Source organism: Giraffa tippelskirchi, chromosome 8, assembly GCF_054371585.1.
Source record: "Giraffa tippelskirchi isolate mGirTip1 chromosome 8, T2T-mGirTip1v1.2.pri, whole genome shotgun sequence".
In the NCBI taxonomy this organism is placed as follows: domain Eukaryota; kingdom Metazoa; phylum Chordata; class Mammalia; order Artiodactyla; family Giraffidae; genus Giraffa; species Giraffa tippelskirchi.
This window is the reverse complement of record NC_137282.1, coordinates 128,530,973-128,555,328: the sequence shown is the minus strand read 5'-3', so window position 1 is coordinate 128,555,328 and position 24,356 is coordinate 128,530,973. Positions and strand designations below refer to the sequence as shown.

Here is a 24,356-nt window from a genome sequence, read left to right as displayed (position 1 = left end):
GAAAGGGGGAAAGAAAAGGATGACCACTAGATACTCACTACAAATTCCAGAACACTAAGCATGAAAAGATGATCCTAAAGAGTTCCAGAGGTGGAAAAATCCTACATATACTACTTAGTATCAGTGTCATCTGACTTCTCAGCAATAACATGAAATGTTAGAAGTCAAGGGAGCAATAATTCTCATCCAAGAATTCTATACCTAGTCAAACTTCCCATCAAGATGGAGGCAAAAAGAGCCATTTTCAGATATGCAAGAATTCCAACACTCTCTTAGGAACTTAATTGGGGGGGTGTATTCCAAAAACAAGGGAAGAAAAGAGAGAACAGTAAAGGGAAACTGAGGCTTAAAGAACAGCTAGTCTAGTGGAGGCAGAAAGATAGTGGGCTCCAGGAGGGAGGTCTCGGGTGAAAGGTATAAATACAGGTTGGAAAAAGAGAAAGGCGAGTAATAAGCACCAAGAAGAAAAACTATATCTAAAAAATTACAATCCAAATATAAAGCAAACTAAAATGTAGCATGACTTTTGAGCAACTGATGGAATACAACAAACAACACCACCACCTGATTTGGCTTTGATGTAAGATCAGTCTCCTTAAAGGCCTAGGCACTGTGACATCAGACTCACAGAAAACACAAATCTATTCCTAGCACATAACTTGGGCCTCCTGGCAGGGAACAACATTTGCAGAGTCATAATAATGGAAATGTCACTTATTGGCTTTCAATTTTTAGAAACACGCTGTGGACATAACATGGAAGACCTGCTGTGGTTACAGGCTGAAAGTAAATAGTTAACAACTGTGACAATATAAAAAGTACATGTGTAACTGACAGGAGGTATGATAAGGAAGTACCTCTAATCAGAGGTACTAATATCCTCATTAAGAGATGCTGCTGAAAACTAATGGATCAAGAAAGAAAAGGATAAAAACAAATAATACAAATTCCAAATGCTGGGATGAAAAATAGTGTGAGCTAAATCTTTGTGTTTCATACCACTTGACACCTCAGAAAGTAGGGATATAAGCATTTTTTTCTTTCTTCTACAGTTAATAAGACACTGCTCTGTCCCTAGATTATCTTTCTCTTATAAATTATTCTGGGTTATGATGTGCTACCATGTATTACTTTTGTAAAAATGAAAACATAATTAAAAAACAAAAACAAAGAAATGAGAACTACTTAGGCTCTCTTTGCTCTTTTCTTCTGGGTTAATTATAATAGCCAGAGACAGTCTCATTTTGGCGGTGGTGGTGGTTTAGTCACTAAGTCGTGTTCGTCTCTTTGTGACCCCATGGACTGTAGCCTGCCAGGCTCCTCTGTCCATGAGATTTCCCAGGCAAGAATACTAGAGTGAGTTGCCATTTCCTCCTCCAGAGGACCTTCCCAAACCAGGTATTGAACCCTTGTCTCCTGTGTCTCCTGAACTGGCATGCAGATTCTTTCATCACTGAGCCACTAGGAAAGCCCACTATAAATTTAAACTATTTAAAGACAGTTTGGATTAGCTACTACTTGGAAATAACATTCTCCCCCTCAGTCCTCTCAGTTCTCTGCTGCTACTGATAGCTGTATTATTTACTCAGAAAATGATGACCTTCAAGGATGAACTTCCTAGTTCATCTTGTCTCAGCTAGCTATATATTAAAAGAGAAAATCCATTTATCTAAATCTCTTTTCTTATCTCTAGGAGGGAACTGATGCTTCTGGGTTTCTGCCTCTGAAGAATCCCACATGTGTTTCTTTTTTTGAAAGTACTTAGTCGTCTCTGACTCTTTGTAAGCCCATGAACTGCAGCCCACCAGGCTCCTCTGTCCATGCCATTCTCCAGGCAAAAATACTGGAGTGAGTTGCCATTTCCTTCTCCAGGGGATCTTCCTGACCCAGGGATTAAACCTGGGTCTCACACATCGCAGGCAGATTCTCTACTGTCTGAGCTGCTGCTACTGCTGCTAAGTCACTTCAGTCGTGTCCGATTCTCTGTGACCCCAAAGACGGCAACCCACTAGGCTCCGCCGTCCCTGGGATTCTCCAGGCAAGAACACTGGAGTGGGTTGCCATTTCCTTCTCCAATGCATGAAAGTGAAAAGTGAAAGTGAAGTCGCTCAGTCGTGTCCGACTCCTAGCGACCCCATGGACTGCAGCCTACCAGGCTCCTCCGTCCATGGGATTCTCCAGGCAAGAGTACTGGAGTGGGCTGCCATTGACTGTCTGAGCTACCCCTCCTCTAATATTTTCCATTTCTTTCTCTTTCTCATATACTTTTCCTTTGTATCTTAACAAGAGCAAAATGTTTCCCTATCTTAACCACCTCTGCACCAAGAAATGCTCGATCCTGTGTCTCCCACCAACCACCACTATTTTATTGGTTTTATTTTAATGGCTCAACTAACTCCTTAACTGAATGACTTGTCTGCTGCTTTTACTTGTTATCAAGTCTCTTTAATGACCTCCCCGCCAGGCTTTGGTTTCCTACCATAAGACACTACCTTCTTTCAGGTTTTCCAATGATCTGCTAGCCACAGGCAACAGCTTTTCTTGGTCCTCATACACCCCAGCCCCTCTTTTGGGGCAGCTTTCACGATGCTGCATCAAGGTTTCTCCCTTCTTTAGTGCTCCTAACCAACTGGCTCCTCTTCTCTTTCCCAGCTCCCTACGTACAACCCTCAGCCCCCTGTTCTGGACGCACTGCCTCACCCACTTGCACAACTTTTATCGCTGCCTCAAGATCGCTGAGCCCACACTAGGTCTATAGTTAATAACTTTCTACACGGACTATCTACAATAACCTATATTTTAGCTTATCAAGAACTGAAAATAGTTACAACCAGTTTTTCTCGCCCTGCCATGGGTGACACTGTTCTTCCTTCAGTTCCCTAAGGATATAACTTTACGTGCTTTCTTCAGCCAACTCTAATCAACCACTGCATCCTGTTTTTGTTATTTTAAAACATTTTTCTCAGCATTATCTTTATTTCTCCATTCTGCTGGCCACTACCCACACACAGAGCACTCTGAATGAATGGTTCTATGGTAAGTCAAATATTAATTTGCAAAAGAAAAAAACACTTATCCACACAACAGACATTTTGCATACTGAAGGAGACTCTGTAACATTGAGACGATCACATATCAGGCTTCTTTAAAATAACTTAAGGCATCAAAGAACTCCACAGAAAAACTACAATTTCTCTAACAGCAGGAAGCCTCCTGATAAGTTAGTTTTGAAGGTACTACATAAAGAGGTGTATTCACTTAAAGGCACAAGTGACAAACCACTGAACTCCAGAATGCTCATAAAGTCTTGGACCAAACGGGTAAAGCCTTTTCAAAGCATTCCTCTGTGCTCTGCAAAGATTTCTTCTATCTCAAAGGTCTAATCGCTATGGTCGAGTGAAGTTGAGTGATCCAAGTTGAACAGAGTTATATCTCAATTTTCCCAAGTATTAGGTGCTTAACCGCTACTCAAAAGCATTGCCAGGGCGTATTTGCAGTTTTCTGTTCTCTAGAAAACACAGTTCCCACTGCTAGACTCTCTCTCCACATTCCAGTAGCCCTTTAATCACTCGTACTGACTCTAAGGCACTAAATTCTAAGCATAAAAAAACACATTTGTATTATATTTGTGCTTAATGATTAGCATAATTTATCCTCCCTGTCCTCACTTTTAAAAATAAACATTAGTTACATTTCTTGCTCTCTAAAGCTGGAATAAGTTCTATTTATGTTTCTGTACTTATTCTGTCTCCTTATGGTATAAGCTCCCAGGGGCAAGATGAATGCTTATCACTTCTTTTGCATGTTCCTACAGCATCTACTACAGGACTGTCACAGCAGTCCTTTAATAAAGTATTAGACTGGCTGACTAACTACAGGGTCTCTGCTTGTCCTATATTCCACTTAAGCAACCACTTCTGGAGGTGTGATCTATAACCACGACAGCAGGCAATACAATAAGATCATGGCTTTAATCGGCCATGATTATGAAATATTTCTGAAACTCCTCGCGACGGGGGTGCCTCAGAAGCAGACTCAGGTATGAGGAATAAGTGCCAGCCCACCTGCTGGCAGCAGAGGCAATGGGACTGCCTCTTCAGATAGATGAGCAAGCAGGAAAACGGATAACACAACTTGTCTGGGAAGCAAGCAGCACGATGAGGCAGTAAAAACCCATCAGCATACATCATCCTATCAGGGCCTGGTGTCATTCCCAGCCTCTATTAGCCCTCGCTGCATCAGCGCAAGTCCCAGACACTTTATCCTGTTTATAATTGCTGATGAGCAGTAATAAGGGCTCCATGCCTCAGCTCCGTCCGTTCCACTCCGGCACCCACCTATTAGGTAATAACTTTTATTTACAGCCTTGCTTGACGCGCTGTTCTATTAGTACAGCCAGGAACTGAGGAGGGCAAAGAAAAAAAAAAATCTCCTAATGGGCAGCATCAGTGCGAGGCTCAGATGATTTATAGTGCAGCTTTGCAGCGGTTCTCGCCTTCTCCTGGGAAGACGCTTCAGGAAAGCCACGTTCCCAACATGCTGTCCTCTAGCAGGCACACACGTGCTATGGAGCAGAATCTACTCGCCCGAAAGTTCAGTTTCAGAGAAGGAGAGGGGTGTTAAATTCCCTTGGTATCCTTTATAAATAGTGTTGGCTCAGGCATTTTGCCCCAGTGGAGCAACAGAACAGCTAATTAATGGAAGTTCAGGGCTTTTCTCCTTGGTAAGAGTGCAAGCTATGATAAAATAAATGACCATAACGGCAAAAAAGAAAAAAAAAACCAGCTGTAACTGCATTCATGGATCCAAGCAACCTGAATTCACACAAAGCATGTGGCCCACAAGCAGCTCAACACCAAAGCCTAGGATAGACACACACACACACAGACAAAATAGCAACAAACCTCATCACATTTCCTTTTTCTCTTTATATTGGAGTGCATTTTTATCCATCAAGTGCAAAAATTCCTCTTGACAAGATTGGCACCCTGGCTTGATATTCACTTATATCAGCCTTTTCTCAGAGGGGGAGCCACTGCTTCTTGCAACTAAAACCCAAACAAGGCCTCTGATTTCAAGTTCAGTAAACTTAAACACACTTGTCTAGCTGGTCTGTAACACAAACACAGCAACTGGTAGCAATGGAGCCTAACTCTCATTCAGGGCACAAGTGAAAACCAGTAAGCTTCCCTTAAACTTTTCTGAACTCTATACATTGTGTGAGGTGCTTTTAAACTCACCTGCGTTTATTCATATACTGAGTATCCAAACATCTCATTATAATGAGCCTTGCTACCTGAATTCTGTTCTTTAATATGTACAACAAAACAAGCAGATTAAATTTTACCCCCCACTCCCCCAAAAATCCCCAGAAGAAAAAGCATTTAGCAGATATTTCCCTTCCCAGTTATCCACTCAATGGCCAAAATCACTGTCAGTAAACAGTCACTGTGGACGCCATAATAACCTGTGGCTTTTTTCCTAAGATAAAACATAGCAAGATGGTACCTTTTAGATTAGAGAAATTTTTGCAATCTTGCCAAATATTTGGTATTCATTTTGTCCCCCACCCCAGGAGTCAAATGAATTCCTTCAGGACTCAAGATGATGCATGCACAGGTAAAACATTTTTTTAATTCTTTTTCCCTTGCCATGACAGATTTACTGTTTTGATCTTTCTTCAATGGTTACATTAAATGCTAATAAAAAATGAAAGGTTTATATCTTCCCTAATATTCTCCTGATGGGAACTTGCATATCACATAAGTAGGTCAAATTTCTAATTTTCCATCTCAAATGCTGATACTGCAGACCTGAGGAGAAAAGCTATACCTGAAGGACCAAAACAAGAAAGAATGAATGGAAAAAGAACTGAATTACACAGACAAACTCACACTCAAAAGCTACCTTCCCTCCTTTAAAGCTTCGAGAAGTCCTTCCAAGAAGAGTTACCTACAGTATGTGACACTGACCAATACAGTTTGTAGTCACTGACTCAACTCTCTGGGATTAAATGCGCTGGCTGAACTGTTTCCATGAATACTGACTCTGCTGCTGCTGCTAAGTCGCCTCAGTCGTGTCCGACTCTGTGCGACCCCAAAGACGGCAGCCCACCAGGCTCCGCCATCCCTGGGATTCTCCAGGCAAGAATACTGGAGTGGGTTGCCATTTCCTTCTCCAGTGCATGAAAGGGAAAAGTAAAAGTGAAGTTGCTCAGTCATGTCCGACTCTTAGCAATCCCATGGACTGTAGCCTACCAGGCTCCTCCGTCCATGGGATTTTCCAGGCAAGAGTACTGGAGTGGGGTGCCATTGCCTTCTCCGGAATACTGACTCTACTAGGAGATAAAGAGCTACAACAGTAGGTATTTCTAAGATTTATAGGGCTGCCTCTGATTTAACACTACCACCCTTTAGCTTCTGGATCAATCTGAAAGATCTCATATAAACCTCTTGGTAATATAAGGACAATGAAACATTTCCCTTTAACTGGCATCTGAACACTGAAGTGGAAAGTGCTTAGCACATCAATCTTAACACCCAGGTGAAAAGGAGTTTCTACTCTTGTCTTTGTAAGAACAAAAAATAATATCACGAGCAGGATGCCTGAGAGAAGTGAGTCAAGAAAAGGTTTTTGTGGAAAAAAGGAAACAATGAACAATACTATGCTATCTAGTTCACATCACTGTTCATCACACTGAAAGAGGTGACCCAAAAGGATAAACGTGATTGAAAAGAAAGGAGAAGACGAGAACAGAGAAGAGAAAGAAGAGATGAGATCAGGCGAGGGACAGACAGTTAAGATGAATTAGCATGCCTCTTACAGAGTGGAAAGATGATACTTTCTAGAAACACTTCCCTTGATGTTTAATGGGACAGTTTCTAGTTCCATCTGCTTTCATCTCAGGCAACAATACAGCTCCCTTATGGTCCCACAAATGGTTATTTTACTTGCTATTCTACTAATTATAATCACATTTTTAATATACACACAGCATTTTAAAATTAAACCATCATTTTTTAAGTCTATCAGAAAGAATATTACTTACTCGACACACTTGCTAGAAGAGAAAAATGAATATAGATACAGTGGAGCAAAAGTCTGTTGACAGTACCACCTAGTCTGTAAACTTGTCTATTAAGTTTTTTCTAATTTTAACCTCAGAAATAAAAGGAAATGAAATGAAAATGAAAAAAAGTCATATAAGAGTGGTAAACTAGGGAAGGAGCCATTTCCCTTTTTTTTATGTGCTACAAAGTCAACCTTGACAAACTCAATCTAGAGCCTAGAGCTAGAGCCGGTTAGTGCCCACCTGGAAGGAGCAGGGTTCTGGGTAGGTCACAGCTATGGATCCTGCTGAGGAGAGACTAACTAAATCCTCTCAGGAAATTTAAGACAAGGCATGGTTCCAGCTGCCTATGACGGCTTACACTTTAAAGTTAATCAACAGCGAGCACCAACAAATAAAATATAAAATAACATTTCTTTGCTGTAACTCTGCAAATTAAGTCTTAGTTAAAAAAAAAAAGTTACACAACATGTCTTTAAACAAGAGATCCTAAGAAAAGGCAACAAACCTCCCTCCTTCCCCACATGTATGCATGCTCAGTGGTTCAGCTGTGTCTGACTCTCTGAGACCCCATGGACTGTAGCCTGCCAGGCTCCTCTGTCCATAGAATTTTCCAGGCAAGAATACTGGAGTGGGTCGCCATTTCCTCTTCCAGAGGATCTTCCCAACCCAGGGATAAAACCCATGTCTCCTGTGCTGGCAGGTGGATTCTTTACTACTGAGCCACCTGGGAAGCCCTCCTTCCACACCAGACACATTAAACATAAAAATATGACCTCATGAAGATACTCACCTAAATATCCAAATACAGTCCCCAAAAAGTTGACTCAAGGAGATGACTATAGTTCAGATTACAAGTTTTGGTTTAAGGTATAACTTGATAGAAAAGATGAGGACAAAAGGGACTCTTCAAGTTGTGTGTTGCTAAGAAAAGCACACTCTTTCCTTCACAGTATACTTGTTCTTGGCAGGAATGTTGTGAGAATTAACAAGGGAACATGTGCAAAACATTCTGAGCTTTTAAAAGAAATGTAAGCTCTCTCTAGTAATCTGAAGGTGCGATCTACTTTAACTCTCACATTCTAACCAAAAGCAACCTGGGACTTGGCAGCACTTTTCAACTTTGCTGACTGCAGACATCCCAGAGTGCTTACAAAGTCACACACACCTTCATTAATTTTTCTCTCTTAAACACCAAACCCATCGCAATGCCACTATGCTTTTCCACTTAAAGATTACTGAGTTTAACTGTCAATCGTGGTATGTGACTAAAAGCCAGCATCTAAAGAAAAGCCCTTCCCATCAAGTTCACAAACATGAACTAAACTTTCACTTGCCACGACTGCTGCCTTTTGCAATCTGGTTCTCAGACTCACAGTTACCAGAGAACAATTTCTTAAAAGGTCCCCTAACCTCCCTCACTTGACGGCTATAAACCCACCTCTCTGCACTGCTATCCACCCCTCTAAACTGCAAAACCCTCTGATCAAACGGTAGTCACCTGAGATACACTTATCAACCACTCACGCTATATTCGGGCCTTGACTTAGTAATGAGTGTAATGCTAATCTTTAGACCTAATTTTTGAAGTACTAAAAAGAAAATGATCTGTATACTGAAGAAGCCACAAACCTTTTTAAAGTACACACTATCATCTAAGATAGGGGTTTCTTTATTCAGTGGTAAAGAATCCTCCTGCAATGCAGGAGACACAGGAGATGAGGGTTTGATCCCTGGGTTGGGAAGATCCCTGGAGAAGGCAATGGCAACCCACTCCAGTATTCTTGCCTGGAGAATCCCATGGGCAGAGGAGCCTGGTGGGCTACAGTCCATAGGATTGCATAGAGTCAGACACGACTGAAGTGACTGAGCACGCATGCACACCATCTAAGATATTTGGCCATGTATCTTTAATATATTTGTTACGTGGGCTTCCCAGGTGGGACTTGTGGTAAAGAACCCCTCTGCCAACACAGGAGATGTAAGAAACGTGGGTTCGATCCCTGAGTCGGGAAGATCCCCTGGAGGGAATGGCAACCCACTCCAGCATTCTTGCCTGGAGAATCCCATGGACAGAGGAGTCTGGTGAGCTACAGTCCATAGGGTTACCAAGAGTCAGACATGACTGAAGCAACGTAGCACACACATTTGCATGTGTATTTGTTGGTTTTAAACTGTACATATGGGCTAATATATAATTATGATACTAATCTGCAAAACAGAAATTTTAAAAGGCTGAGATAAAGAGCTTTTATGATTTTCTACCCACACCACACATACTGTACCTTATTTGCCCTTCTTCAGAGACCACTGACTTAAAGAACTTTACTCTAGGGGACTTCTCTGGTAGTCCAGTAGTTAAGAATCCATGAATCCACCATGCAATGCAGGAGATGCAGGTTCCATTCCTGGTTGGGGAACTAAAATCCCAAATGCCACAGGGCAACTGAGTCTGCACACCTCAAAGAACTTATATATATAAGTTATATATATATATACATATAATATTACATATATATATATATATTCAAAAAGAACTTTATTCTATAGCCAAGGTTTCTAGCACACATCATTATTAAGCAGGCTGCTTTAGCGCAAACTTATATGGATAGTCTGGCTAGGAGGTGATCAGTAACATCTAATTCAGAGGGTTTACTCTATGGCTCCTAAGAAATGACACCACAGTAATTATTTACTATCATCTGTGCCATGTGCTCTGGGAGCTGCAGTCACTTGTGCTGGAAGCACCAGAGCAAGTGTTAGAGGCATGGGTCCTATTCTTGAAGAATCCAGCCGTTAAGAATACAGGAACATTCCAGCAATGTAACACTAACAAGTACTGTATTTATAAGAAAATGCTCAGAATCCCCACTATGGTCAACCCGCTGATTTCAGGATAGACAAAAAGATGGAGACAAAGACAGTTGGCCTGTGTTTCTCAAAGCAAATCATTTAATTTACTTCTGAAAATCAGAGAACTCTGTCTTCTAGAGTCAGGGCCATTACTTCAGGCTGAGACAACAGGCCAGCCTGAGGAGCCTGAGGGGGCACAGACCGGCTGCTTGAGAAGAAGTACAGCAAGATGAACTTGATGACCTTTAATGTCTTCAGTCAGAAAACTCAACTTTCCTTCCGGCTTTTTAGGAGATGACCTACACATTGCATTAATTTCCTTCCAAGCCAGAAATTCTCAATCATTTTCTAGTTAACAGGGATGTGTTTACCTAAAGGAAGACTTGGAAATGTGCGATTGAGAGCTCAGTGTCTCACTTACCATTTCATGTAGGAAACCTAAAAACATTACCTTCAGTTCCTACTGCAATACTGACAGGCAATAAGGAATGCGATCAGTATAAAATCAATTAATGATACTAGGTATGGCAGTGCATTCTGGTATTGATACTTCTAACTCCTTTCTGCCTAAAACACCTATTGATTGCTATCAACACTATCTAATGACTGGCCACTGTATACACATAATCTTTAATGGTTAAGACTAAAATACAAGAGCAGCTACCATTACTGAAGATCTACTATGCGAGCTTTATGTGTATCATTTCCTTTTTCTTCAACTTATGAGACTTATCACCTCATTTTACAAATGATAAACAAATTTTGAGATGCTACTTAAAATCGCATTTTGAGAGAGCCAGGCCAGGATTTGCAACAAGATCTGCTCTAGAATTCTGATTTAAAAACTATGTCACTACATAAGTTCCAAATCTATGTTTCTCTTTCTCCACATTTCGTTCAATGATATGTTCTGTACTGTCTGGTTAAGAGCATAATTACAATAAAATATGATAAGCAATAATATTTTTGTATTGAAAAGCAGGCTTCAGAATCTAAAGGATGAATTCAAGTCCTAATTCTGTTACTTGCCAGCAATATTACCCCAGGAAATATATTTAAATTTCTGAGTGCCTGTCTTTGTTAACTGTAAAAGAGGAATAACTATCATGTAGAGTTGTTATGAGGATTAAATATGCATACATGTAAAGAATATTGAATGGTGCCTGGTAATGCAGTTAGCATGCAATAAATGGTATTATTTTTAGATACACAAAACAGTATGACAACAGAAAGGATAAAACAGATCTGCCAAGAAGATGAAGGACACAAGTACATGATATTCAGGAGGGGTTCCTAGTAGCTTCAGTGTCCAAGCTGAGCACGCAGTCTCTTTCCTAAATCCTCAGGAAGACCCAATAGGCTCGAGACTCATTCCTTGATGTGACTTGAACACCTTAGTAGTGCTAACAGTAAGCCCTGTCCTGAGGGCAAGACTGGAAGGAAAAAACAAAGACCAAAGTACACTGTGTGTGTGAAGCACTGGACCTGAAATCAAAGGGCTCTGCGTGTTTTTCAGGCTTCTGGCTGGGGTCGGTAGGAAGATGGTGCTCAACCGCCCACTGGTCAAAGCAGGACAGTCGCTCTCACCCCAGGAAACAGTTCTATTCTGTCTCAATCAGGAACTACCCAGCGGAGCTTGGGGACTGGACACAGGAGGGATGGAGCAGGTCAGGACTATCTCACACAGCCCTGCCGCAAACTGGTCATTGGGAACAAGAGAATAAAATTAAGTTCTTCAGCATGCAATGCCTAGACTGAACGCCTCTGAAACCAAGCACAGACAGGCCTGTTTAAGGTTAACATCAAAACCATGAGCATTCAAAGGGGCTGGGGTTTTAGGGTAAGTCTGTACACAGAGATGGTTTGTGCTATTTCCACCAGGGAGTTAAAAGGACTTTTTAAGTTATGAAAAATACTCTGACTTTGACCTTTAGAGAGACAATATGATTATTTTGACTCTTTCAAATATAACCCTTAAGATACTTTAAATAGCAAGCAGCATTACTTAAAAAGGCAAATACTGTCGAAAATAAATTAAGCTACAGGGTAAGGGAGCAACAGGCATTTTGAGCACTCTTTAGAGAGCTACAAGATTCATGACTTCATGCTTAATAAAAATGTCACAGATGCACAAAGATCTCTGGGATACTCCATATATCTGAAAAGAATGATTTCAGTACACGCCATGGCTTTAACATGAACGAAAGGAAATAATTTTCTAAAACTATTAGGATACTATACTATTCAGTTAAGCTGATTACCTGTACTTCATTTACCCTTCAGTCACATTATTAAAGTTATGGTTTTTTTTTAGTAGGCCCACGACTTACACGAATTAGCCACAAGCTATACTAGGCATTGATTTGCATTTTCTGTGTCGTTTAGATCTTAATAACATCTTTCAGACGTTAGGAAGTAGGTACATTTTGATGTCCACCTTCTTGGTTCTAGCTGCCAGCATTAACAGCCAATTTGACCTCCAAGAGCACCACTTTGACCTCGGCTCACACTCCACTCCCAATACTAAGCACATAATACATCACTTTACAAATGATGGAAGAAATCAGAGAGTACCCTGGCAAGGACACCACATTAAAACCAGCAGCTAATGCCTGTGAATAATTCCAGTAAGAATGAATCCAGGTAAGAATGATGTACGTACCTGTACCACAGGATCTTTTGGTTGGTGTGATTAACGAGACATGAGCTGTATCTGTGCATGGCCCACCTAGAAACAGAAAGGCAGGCACACGAGTCAGTTCACACCCTCTGCAAACCCAGCGGGGCTGTCTTGGGTAAAGAGAAACCTAGAACGGAAGGGATCAGCCTGTAAACATGCATAAAGAGGAGCAGCAGGAAGGATGAAGATGGTGATGGTGGTGGTGGGTTAATTTTTAGTTCAGCAATTCAGGCTGAAGGTCCATATTCTTTCTATATTGTAACATTCTTTTCATTTAAAAAACAAAACAAAACAAAACAGAGTCTCACATAACATTAAGACATTAAAGAACAAAACTTTAACTAGAATTCTGATCTGGGTAAGAGTAAATTACCCGTAAGTTTGAGGGAATGAATCTTCCACACAGCAATAAGCAGGAGTCTCCTTCTTAGGTTTATCTCAGTGGTCACCTCACCTTTGAATTTACCGCAAAAATGGTCTTATTTAAAGTAGGCAAGGAACCTTCCTAAAGAACAAAGTACTTATAAGGAGAAGTAAGGATCATTTTAATATTTAAAGACAGCACTGCTAACCAAGAAAGAATATCTAGTTTAATTATAAAAATATGACACAAAGAGGGCCTTCATGCAATTTTTGTGGCCGAGGGAGCTGGTGGACAGGTATAATTCAAGAATATGAGAGACACAGTCAGTCAGTGGGTGAAGACTTGAAATGCAATCATTTCATTCTACAGAATCAGGACCACAAACAAATTCTTAAGCTGATATTGATATATACCCCAACACCCTGCCTTCTGAAACAGGAAGCTACCTTATAAACTTGAAGAGCAGAAGTCTCTGACCTGCGCTGGGTGGGGCAACAGTGATGGTCATTAGGAATGGGGCACACAAGCAAACGCTACAGAGGTGTTTTGAGAAGTCTCTCCAGGTGACTAGAATGAAGGAAAACATGATTATTTAACATAACTGTTTATCACCTATGGGGCTTCCCTGCTGGCGCAGTGGTAAAGAATCCATCTGCCAATGCAGGGGACGCGGGTTCAACCCCTGGGTCAGGAAGATCTCCTGGAGAAGGAAATGGCAATCCACTCCAATATTCTTGCCTGGAAAATTCCATGGACAGAGGAGCCTGGCAGGCTACAGTCCTTGGGGTTGCAAAGAATCGGACATGACTTAGCGACTAAACAACCACCATATGTCATCTATGACCAGACTTCTTATCACTGAAGTTACTCATCAAAAAAGAAGGAAATGAAAGAGGTCAGAGTTTGTGCCACCAAGATCCTAGATATCCCACCAAAGAAGTTCATCATTAGTCTACTCTTTCCTATACCAAGGCCCAAAACAGCAGCAAAACTTAGTGGGTATAAGGAGACACAGAAAACAGTAAAAGGTGGAAAAATCAAGTCAGCGTGTTAATGTCAAAGAGCACCTAGCAAATACCTTGATGTCCCACCACAGGCCAGTCTCATGCTCGAGGGCTTATAATCTTGTTAGAAAGACAAAATTTGTGCACTTATACAAAGAATAATACATGACAGCAATAAAGAGCTAAAAGCAAAAGATCAAGTACCAAAGAATATGGAACACGTAATAAATGCTAAATGTAATCAGGAAGAAGGATTATTCATCACTGGCCAGCATTACCTGGAAATACTTCTCAAGGATTTGAAAATGAGGCAAGAATAAATTAAAAGTTACAAAGACCAAAAGAAGAGGGCAAGAAAAACTGACAAGTTTTCTACAAATGTCACATTCAGCAGAGAAAGCTTAACATACTAAAATCCCGGAGGTCCAAATGAGCACTAGTGATACAAAAATAAGCAACACGGAGAGACAGTGATTGCAAGGAAAACTGATACAGACCCCACATCCTCAAAACCCGCTGGGCACTAGCTCTGTAGCTCCATAAAACCTTATAGCTTCTGTTTCCAGGTGTGATTTTCTTTGGCTTTTGTTTTTGTTCTTTTGTTAAATGAATAGTTCTTATTTCAGGAAAAAAAAGCAGTTAAGTCCTATAACTACTCTTTACTTAGTAACCCAAGATAAGCGATCCTTAGGTTTTTTTGGGGATAGTAAAATTGCCCATAAACCACAGAGTTAATGAGATCATCTATACAAAAAGAGACTTCACAAACTATAAAGCTTTATGTTATGTATCTTTGCTGTCTCTGCTGTGAGGTTTTATGAAACCAAGGGTCAAGACTCGCTTTGTCATTTACTCTTGGGTCATGACTGTATTGGAGGAGGAAACAGTAACCCACTCCGGTACTCTTGCCTGGAGAATCCCATGGACAGAGGAGCCTGGTGGGCTACAGTCCATGGCGTCGCAAAGAGTCGGACACGGCTGAAGCAACCTAGAAGCACGACTGTATGGACAAAGGGCACTTAATAGTGTTTAGTAAGTGACCACTGCAAGCCACTTGATCAAATCAGGAGAGAAGTGTACATTTTAAAAAAAAATTTTTTTTATTGAGGTTTAACATAAGAAAGGCAATGCCAAAGAAGGTTCAAACTACTACACAATTGCACTCATCTCACACGCTGTAGTAAAATAATGCTTAAAATTCTCCAAGCCAGGCTTCAGCACTACGTGAACCATGAACTTCCAGATGTTCAAGCTGGCTTTAGAAAAGGCAGAGGAACCAGAGATCAAATTGCCAACATCCGCTGGATCATCAAAAAAGCAAGAAAGTTCCAGAAAAACATCTATTTCTGCTTTGCTGACTATACCAAAGCCTTTGACTGTGTGGATCACAATAAACTGTGCAAAATTCTTCAAGAGATGGGAATACCAGACCACCTGACCTGCCTGTTGAAAAATCTGTATGCACGTCAGGAAGCAACAGTTAGAACTGGACATGGAACAACAGACTGGTTCCAAATAGGAAACAGAGTACGTCAAGGCCATATATTGTCACCCTGCTTATTTAACTTATATGCAGAGTACATCATGAGAAACGCTGGGCTGGAGGAAGCACAAGCTGGAATCAAGATTGCTGGGAGAAATATCAATAACCTCAGAAATGCAGATGACACCACCTTATGGCAAAAGTAAAGAAGAACTAAAGAGCCTCTTGATGAAAGTGAAAGAGGAGAGTGAAAAAGTTAGCTTCAAGCTCAACATTCAGACAACTAAGATCATGGCATCCGGTCCCATCACTTCATGGCAAATAGATGGGGAAACAGTGGAAACAGGGGCTGATTTTATTTTGGGGGGCTCCAAAATCACTGCAGATGGTGATTGCAGCCATGAAATTAAAAGACGCTTACTCCTTGGAAGGAAGTTATGACCAACATAGACAGCATATTAAAAAGCAGAGACATCACTTTGCCAACAAAGGTCTGTCTAGTCAAGGCTATGGTTTTTCCAGTAGTCATGTATGGATGTGAGATTTGGACTATAAAGAAAGCTGAGTGCCAGAGAATTGATGCTTTTGAACTGTGGTGTTGGAGAAGACTCTGGAGAGTCCCTTGGACTGCAAGGAGATCCAACCAGTCCATCCTAAAGGAAATCAGTCCTGGGTGTTCATTGGAAGGACTGATGTTGAAGCTGAAACTCCAATACTTTGGCCACCTGATGCGAAGAGCTGACTCACTGGAAAAGACCCTGATGCTGGGAAAGACTGAAGGCAGGAGGAGAAGGGGACGACAGAGGATGAGATGGTTGGATGGCATCACCGACTCGATGGACATGGGTTTGGGTGGACTCTGGGAGTTGGTGATGGACAGGGAGGCTTGATATGCTGCGGTTCATGGGGTCGCAAAAAGTCAGACACGACTGAATGACTGAACTGAACTGAACATAAGGAGAATGAAATACTAGAATGAAGTGTACAAATCTTAAGTATACACCTTAAAAGGTTTTAAACATATATACTTGTGTAACAACCACCAAATAAAAATATAGAAACATTTCTGGAATCCAGAAAGTTCAAGGGTACATTTTAAAAATACAGATTCCCTGATCTTGACTCTGGAAATTTCGATGCAATAGGCTGGGGTGGGCATAGGAAGAGACTAATGTACATTTTAAATCAGCTGAGAAAAATGTACATATTAACAGCCCAGTAAGTTCCAATCTCTGATAGCACTAACTCCCAGCTCGATATATGGCCAAGATCATTGAGTTCATACAATACTGTGAGCCACACAAAATACAAGGATCAGTAACAGCTTAACTAGCAGAGTATTTGTTTAAAAGGATATAAAATAATTCATTTACTAAAATTGTAAGAACAGAGAGAAACTTGTTTAATCAAAATCACTGAAGAAATTTGGCTGGGACTCATAAATTAACTCTCCCATATTTACAAATGTAATCTTTACCTCATCTGTAAGTTGAAGGTTTATCCTTTTGAAAATTCCTAATGAATGAATTTCTGTACGTTTTGGCAAATACGCAAATAACTTTAAGGCTACCTAGCATATCACAACATGTATCATCATGAAAGTGTTCTCCAGAGAGCTTGTTAAACTAACAACCCAATCCAATGTATCCACTACATTACAGTAAAGCACAAATAGAACCACAGTCGAGTCAAAACAAATTGACAGCAAGAGTAACCGGCAGTGACAATATATCCCAGCTTTGATAATTGGACAATATTATAAACACAGAATTTGGAATTAACTTTGGTCTGGCAGACTATAACCTATGAAACTCTTTAAAATCCAGAACAGATGCATATGAGCAATGCACATATATTCTACACTAATTGTGCTGTCATATAAAATTCCTATACTCTCAAATAAAAGGAGTAACCACAGGAGGCTACAATATCCACTCTTACACAATTAATTGCAAGTCAATTCTGTTGCACTGAATTCAAGAAATTAAGGGCCACTCAAAGGGACCCTTTCCAGGTTTTGGTCCACAACAATAAAAATACAGCATTAGTCTCATGTGGGTATGGCAAACAAAGTAATTTTGAGAATTGATGGTAAGGGTCAAACTCAGGGCATCTGTTCCATAAGGGAATGGAGTTGGCTAATGTCTGTGAGGGGGGCTGGCATATGGTCTCACAAATCATTATAAATTCTGCTCCTATTTTTGGCCTCTTCCTTCCAAGCAGCAGGATGGGCAGAGCTAATACTTGAAGAGCAAAACGAAGAAACCTTTTCAAGCCTGGGTTCTACAGGTAAATGTAGAGATGCTGTGTGTGTTGGAATCAAGAGTGGAAGGTTGGGAAAATAAATGCATTTCTAAGCACAGGACAATTCACAGCATTACCCTCTATCCTATATTAATAGCAAGTGAGTTTGGAACAATATTGGGGTTGTTAAATATTAAAAATAAAATCACAGTTAAAGTTGTTAAATATTAAAAATAAAATCACAGTTAAGGTTCCTTGCTTAATATGACACTCACTGGGAATTCTGAACCAGACAATATCAAGATTAACTCACCTGAACTTTTAGCCAATCACCATGAGTGTTTTCTGCTTTCTTTTGCTTAAGCAAAATTAAATATGTGAACTTCTTCAAGTTTCTTCATTATCTGAAGATACTTAATACTATCATTTTTCACTTGATATTATAGTCAGAACTTTTTCCTAAGTTTCCACAATTCAGAGTCTGGAATTTGCATGTAAATAATGTCTGTGGTAGCTTGTAGCTTGTGACTTAAGTCTGAATACTCTATCTTGTCTTCTAGGGATGCTTCTATTCTTGTTTCTATTCTTGTATCAAAGGTGTCATACATAATGCAGCACCATGGATCGCATTTGCAATTCCACATGAGAGCTATGAAATTAAATTCTTCAACTGGTTGTATTCCCAACAACCAGAAATCTTTATAGCCTATGCAATAGGGCAGTGGATTTTATCCAGGAGACTGTACTGATTTCAGCAGTGTAAAGTATAAGATGGGTCAAATCTGCATATTAACTTCACTTGTAACTCCAAAACCAGAAGGACTGAATAAAGGTATTCTGTCAACTATCAACTTTCACATTTCAAGTAGAAGTGGCAGGAATCTTAAATTTTCTTTTTCAGCCTCCTGTAGAGTTACTGAGCATGTCAAAAAACACTGAGCTTCCGATGTAGCCGTCAATCCAACTGACTGAATGGAGACTATGACTCAGGAAAAAGCCCAGAACACAAGCTGCATTTATGCTGGCCCATCATCTTAGGCACTCAAAAATCTAAGGCTGAGTAAATACAGAAAAACAGTACCTTCTCCTTAACCTTGAATAGAGATCAACAATTTTGAAGAAAGGGCTTATTAAAACAGCTGTGATGAGTGGTTATTTTTGGCTCCTGATTCCACTAGTCCTCACTGGCTGCAGTTATACCCCATGCTAAACCACATCAATTAGAAAAAATGGTCTGTCAAGGAGTCAGTCAGCTAAAAACTGCCAGAAGCTCGATAATCAAACATTCTACTATCAGCTCTTTCATGGTAACTGCAAAACATTAAAACACAAAAATAGCCATTCTTTTTGTAGATTTATAACACTTCAATATTCTTGCTTAATTAACATGACATTTACATAACAGTATCTAATTAATTTCTAACTAAAGGCACTGTGGGCTAATTAGAAATGCATCATCCTTTTTTAACCAGCTTGTCAATTCCACTCTGTCATAATCTGGACATTGTTTACCTTTGCAACATCTCACTTTCCCAGGCTTGCTGTTCAAAAGGTGATTTCGGACAATAGAATTCAAGAGCTATAATTCTCTCCCCACTCTAGAGATTCATATCTTATGGAGTGTTTTTTGATGAGCCACTTAAAAAAAAAAAATCTATGCAATGGAGATAGTGAAATAAACTCAACACTGTCTTCTGATGTGGCCATATTAAGAATGCAGAACTCTTTTAAAAATATCCAAAACCTTCTGTATATTGCTGTATATATATATATATATTGCTGAATATTCCTTCAGCAATAAAACATTTCTTCTTTAAAAGCCTTCAAAATACACATGGAGACTTAAAAGAGTAAATGGTAAAACATGAATATTAGGGATAGATCAAGATGCACAAGAAAATAAGCCATTTCTTCAGAAAAGAAAACCCTATCCCACTTTACCCTAAACCAGCAATTCTGGAACTGCTTTAATCAGAAAGGACACACCTAATCTGTCTACATAATTGAGTTTGAAAAGCACCATCGATTAAAAACAAGGATACATAAAGGTATAACAAGTGGGAATCTAAGTTTACAGAAAATCCTCAGCCCAGATAATAGCCCTCCCACTTCTCCAAATGAAATTTCCAAATTAAAACTTTTACAAAACTTGTTACAGAATCTAAGTGTTAATCTCTCAGAAGTTCTAACCCTAACTCACTCTGCGTGATCTCTCATACCATTTGGATCTGAATTAGACATTCATGAGCAGGCAATTTCCAAAGTGGGTAAGAAGCTGCTATTGGTAGCTCCCACTTCTGTTCATAAAAGGCCTCTCAACACAATTTCATTACCATTCCACCCCCACTCTCCTCAATAATTGTAGCTGGGCAGCTCTGCAAATACTGTGTGTATATGTGTTTATGTGAGTGTGCTTATTGGCCTATTTGCACAACAGAAATAAAATTTTAAATTCTCTCATATCACCTTCCCCAGGGAACACCATGACAAGCAAAATTAAATCAGGAATACTTTGCATTTGCGCAGCACTCAAAGACACTCGCACAGGAGCAAGCATGGACATCCCTACAAGGGCCATGGGATATGTTCTGGAAGAAATGCTCTCTTGTCCCCAGCAATGGCCTTAATGGCATGAGCTTTTTTTTAGTGGCAAAGTTTTATGCTTCTTGATACTCTAGCATATTAGCTGTTCAATATGTTTTTCACTATTGAATGCAAATGATTCAGGCCAAAATCAATTATCACACATACATAGCTATTCATAAGGGAAACTGAACCATTAATGAACAGTTGACTTTCACCATATTTACATGCTTTAATCTAACATGGTAGTTCTCAAACATTTGCATCTTAGGACTTTTTACACTTAAAACATGAAAGACCTTTTATTTATGTGGGTTATCACTATTGATGCTTACCTTATTTGAAATTAAAACTGAAAAAAATTGTAAATTTTCATTTAAAATTCACAAAATAATTCTGTCAACATAAAACATGTTTTTATGAAAAATAACTACACATTTCTAAAAAATGAGAGCAGCCTTGCTTAAAGGAAGAAACCTAGGTTTTCATATTTGCATTCAACCTGTTACAACGCATCACTCATCTGAAACATATGAAGGAACATCACCCTCACACAGATATATACTTGGAAAGGGAAGGGGCTCGTGGACCTCATTAATGGGTCCTGGATACCTCTACAGGTCCTTGGACCACACTTTGAGAACCACTGATATAGAACAAAATAGGTTAATAAAATTTCCAAGTTCTCCACACTTTGTTCACATGCCAACTGACTTACTCTAGTCTTACAGAGACCAATCAATGCACTAGTACAAGTAACAGTCAAAGGTTTGCCTATTCTCAACAAAGCATTAATATTTCAATAATATTAAATATTTTGGTGCTATATTGTCAACTTATAAAACCGCCAGCCCTGGAGGCTACTCTAGGTCCTTTGCAGCACTACAAAAATTTTAGAATCAGTTTGTCAATTTAGCTACACACACACACACACACGCACACAGAGGATGTAGACTGCTAGGATTATACTGAATCTTTATTTTGAAACAACAGCTTAATAATACTGAGTCTCCTGACCCATGAATCCATGAAGGCAAGGAATAGTGGAATAAACTCTACAATTTTAACTTCAACCCAGGACATGCTATTTCTGCTAGTTATGTAGGAAGAGTAAAACCATGTTTCATGTAACTCAAAGGATTCTGAGCAAGCAGTTAAATCTGTTTGATTTCAGTTTTCAGATGTGATCTCTTACCCAGAGCTCTTATAACCAAGAGCATCTCATGTATTAAGATACTGACACACACTGACCACCAATACTCCAACCTGTGATAAGGTCCAACAGAAATGAACACTGAAATTCTTAAGACACCACCATCTCGAGGTTCAAAACTAGAAAGAATCCTTTCTTGAGAGGTCAAAATATCACCTGGCGAATGAAGTCAGTTCTATTTTTAGACACTTTTGTTTCTGTCTGTGACAAAGCATACTTAATATGGATATGAAATCAGGAGCTGTCACTTCTCCAACTTAGACTTCAGTTCTAACTATTTACAGGCTTTACTAAGGCCCAACTCAGATTTCTACATTTGCATTATACCATCAACATGAGCAGGAATCTCATAACAACATTAATGAAGAAACCACTCAGCACTACAAGAGCTTTCATTTTTTTGACATAATTTAGCTACTGAGAGTGTTTCATCAATCTTGTCCTGTGTCTGCAAATGAAAGAATGCACTGCCATCCTCAGAAAAGTGACTTGTACATGTTCTCCATAACAGGCTTCAGAAAAGATAAAAAAAGATTAAAAAAAAATACATCTATTTAGGCCACAGGTATTGTCCAGTGGGCATGTAAAAAAAAGAATCTTGAATATAGGTACCCCTCTTCCCTGACCCATGCTGAGTCTCTCCTATAAGTAGCTGTACCACAGCTGGCAAATGTGACAATGATCAAAGTGACAATGATCAAAAGGAACCTTAGTCAAACCTCTTTGTTTTGTAGAAATAAACACTAGCAGGTCTTACTAACAGGACCTTTCTCTGCAAGCAATTGTTGAAAATGTCATAATTTGAATTATGTAAAGAAGTGTTTATACTGGTATTTTGGAATTTTAAAAATTCCTTACCAACATGGCATCCTATTGTTTATTAAATCTAAAGAATTATCCTTTTGACAGATCAAAAGTGAAATGTTTTATGAAGTAACATAACATATGAACACAAAATGTAAAGTTATATGTAGCCATTTTTTGACATGGCCAACTCTGAATTTTCAGAGTTCACAAACACCATCAAAATATATTCACATAAGTTTAAAATAACATGCAGATAGATGCCCCTATAATAATATGATTTTTTTTCCCCAGCCAAACATGTCTGTCATAATAAAACTTAGATTTAATTTAAAATCAGCACAGTGTCACATATTACCTGTATCTACACAAAATAAAAACAGTATGACAGCTGCAAAGGGCTAAAGTTATGTGAAGTGTGGTTGTTCACGGTGACCTTTACTTTCACAGCCAAGTATAGAGCATTTCATTTAATAAGAACATTAAAAAATCTGCATTTGCAAAGAGGGGGCAGAGATGATGCTACTTCAAAACCTAGTATGAATATCAATAACTGTATAATCTCATTAAGTGCCTGAGGAAACCTTTACGGGAAACTAACCTTTCAGATTTGTGGGCTTCTTAAGGAATCCTTGAAAAATGGGTGCTTAAAAGTGTGCTAGTCTCTCTTGCAAAGGGGAAACTTGAAGGGGGAAATTCAGGTGATAAAAGAAATACCTATTAGCAAAATTTGCTGTTTCACAACAAGCAGGTGTCTATTTGCACAGTTAAAACAACAAAAAAGACAAGTCTCATTATTCTAAAAGCTCTGTTAAAAGAAATGACCTGTCACCACAACAAGACAACCAAATTTCAAAATTAGGGAAGAAAACTGCCTTCCTGAGTTACTTCATCTTGAGGTTACTGAATGGCATGGAAAATAATAAAAAGAGTATTATGTAGCTGCTCAAAATCTGGTTCAGGCAATGTGAAGCCCCTCTTTAGTGTATCAAAACACATGAGCACATGAATGTTCTCAAAAGTATAAAAAACTAATAAAGTTTTCTAAATGTTTAAATCATTTACTGAATATTGCCTAGCTGGGTGTTATGGGGAAAAGCAAAGCAGAATAAAATCAAGTCTCTGCTAACTTTGAGTTTAGCCTCTAAACTGGTACAGAGAGATGACATTGTCATGTCAATGAGGTGACCAACACAATAAGTCATTAAGATGTTAAGGGAAGAAGTTAGGAATTCCTTGGAGGAAGCAAGTGTGGATGAAAGGGTTCTGATGTAGGCTTCCACAAGCACGAATAAAAACAGTAATACGTGCTGCCATGGTGTCTTTGGGAGACAACAAGAATCTGGTTTCAGTTCACAGCTAAGTATCAGTGCTGGGAAAGGCAGGGAGGTCAAATACAATGAGGTTCCAGATTATATGGGGGAAGGATTTCTGATACGAGATTAAGAATCTGGATGATCAAATTTAGGCAGTGATGAGTCAGTGAAATAATTCCCTTTTTTATTTAACATAGTATCAATGGGAGATTCATCTGACAAGTTTATGGATTATGACAAGATTAGAAGCAAGAACAGTCTAAAGATTATGGCTGGGATTTCCCTGGTGGTCCATGGTTAAGACTCTGTGCTCCCAATGCAGGGGCCCTGGGTTCAATCCCTGGTCAGAGAACTAGATCCCATATGCTGCAATTAAGACCTGGTGCAGCCAAAGGAAAAAATAAATATTAAAAAAAATACAGACTATAGCTGTAATCCTATGAAAACACAATGGCGGCAATGACAACTTCCGAGATCTTTAATATTTCTCCACTGAGCTAACACCAGAGGATCACAAACAAAGACACATTAGGAAATATAAACAGTATGAGTGCAATTAAGAAAAATATTTAAATTATGAATTCCTAAAGTTAAGAGTACCTTTAATAGAAGAAATTTTAAAAATAAGAACAATATGCATAACTTCCCTCCAATAAATTTAAAAACGTAAAGGAAATAGGTATTTTTATAATAATACTGCAAAAACTGACTTTTAAATGAGGTCGGAAATATAAATAGCCCAA

At 39.3% G+C, this 24,356-nt stretch overlaps 1 protein-coding gene across 2 annotated transcripts in view; it reads right to left on the bottom strand.

Annotated features, from left to right (window-relative positions):
• The window catches only part of ZFAND3 (zinc finger AN1-type containing 3), a 318,359-nt gene that overhangs the window by 41,572 nt on the left and 252,431 nt on the right, over positions 1 to 24,356 (bottom strand). The window contains exon 4 of one of the 2 annotated variants that reach the window (XM_081523213.1): positions 12,585 to 12,650. The exons of the other annotated variant lie outside the window; for it this stretch is intronic. Coding sequence (XP_081379339.1) covers positions 12,585 to 12,650 — 66 coding nt within the window. The remainder of the gene's footprint in view (positions 1 to 12,584; positions 12,651 to 24,356) is intronic. 2 annotated transcript variants of the gene reach the window in all.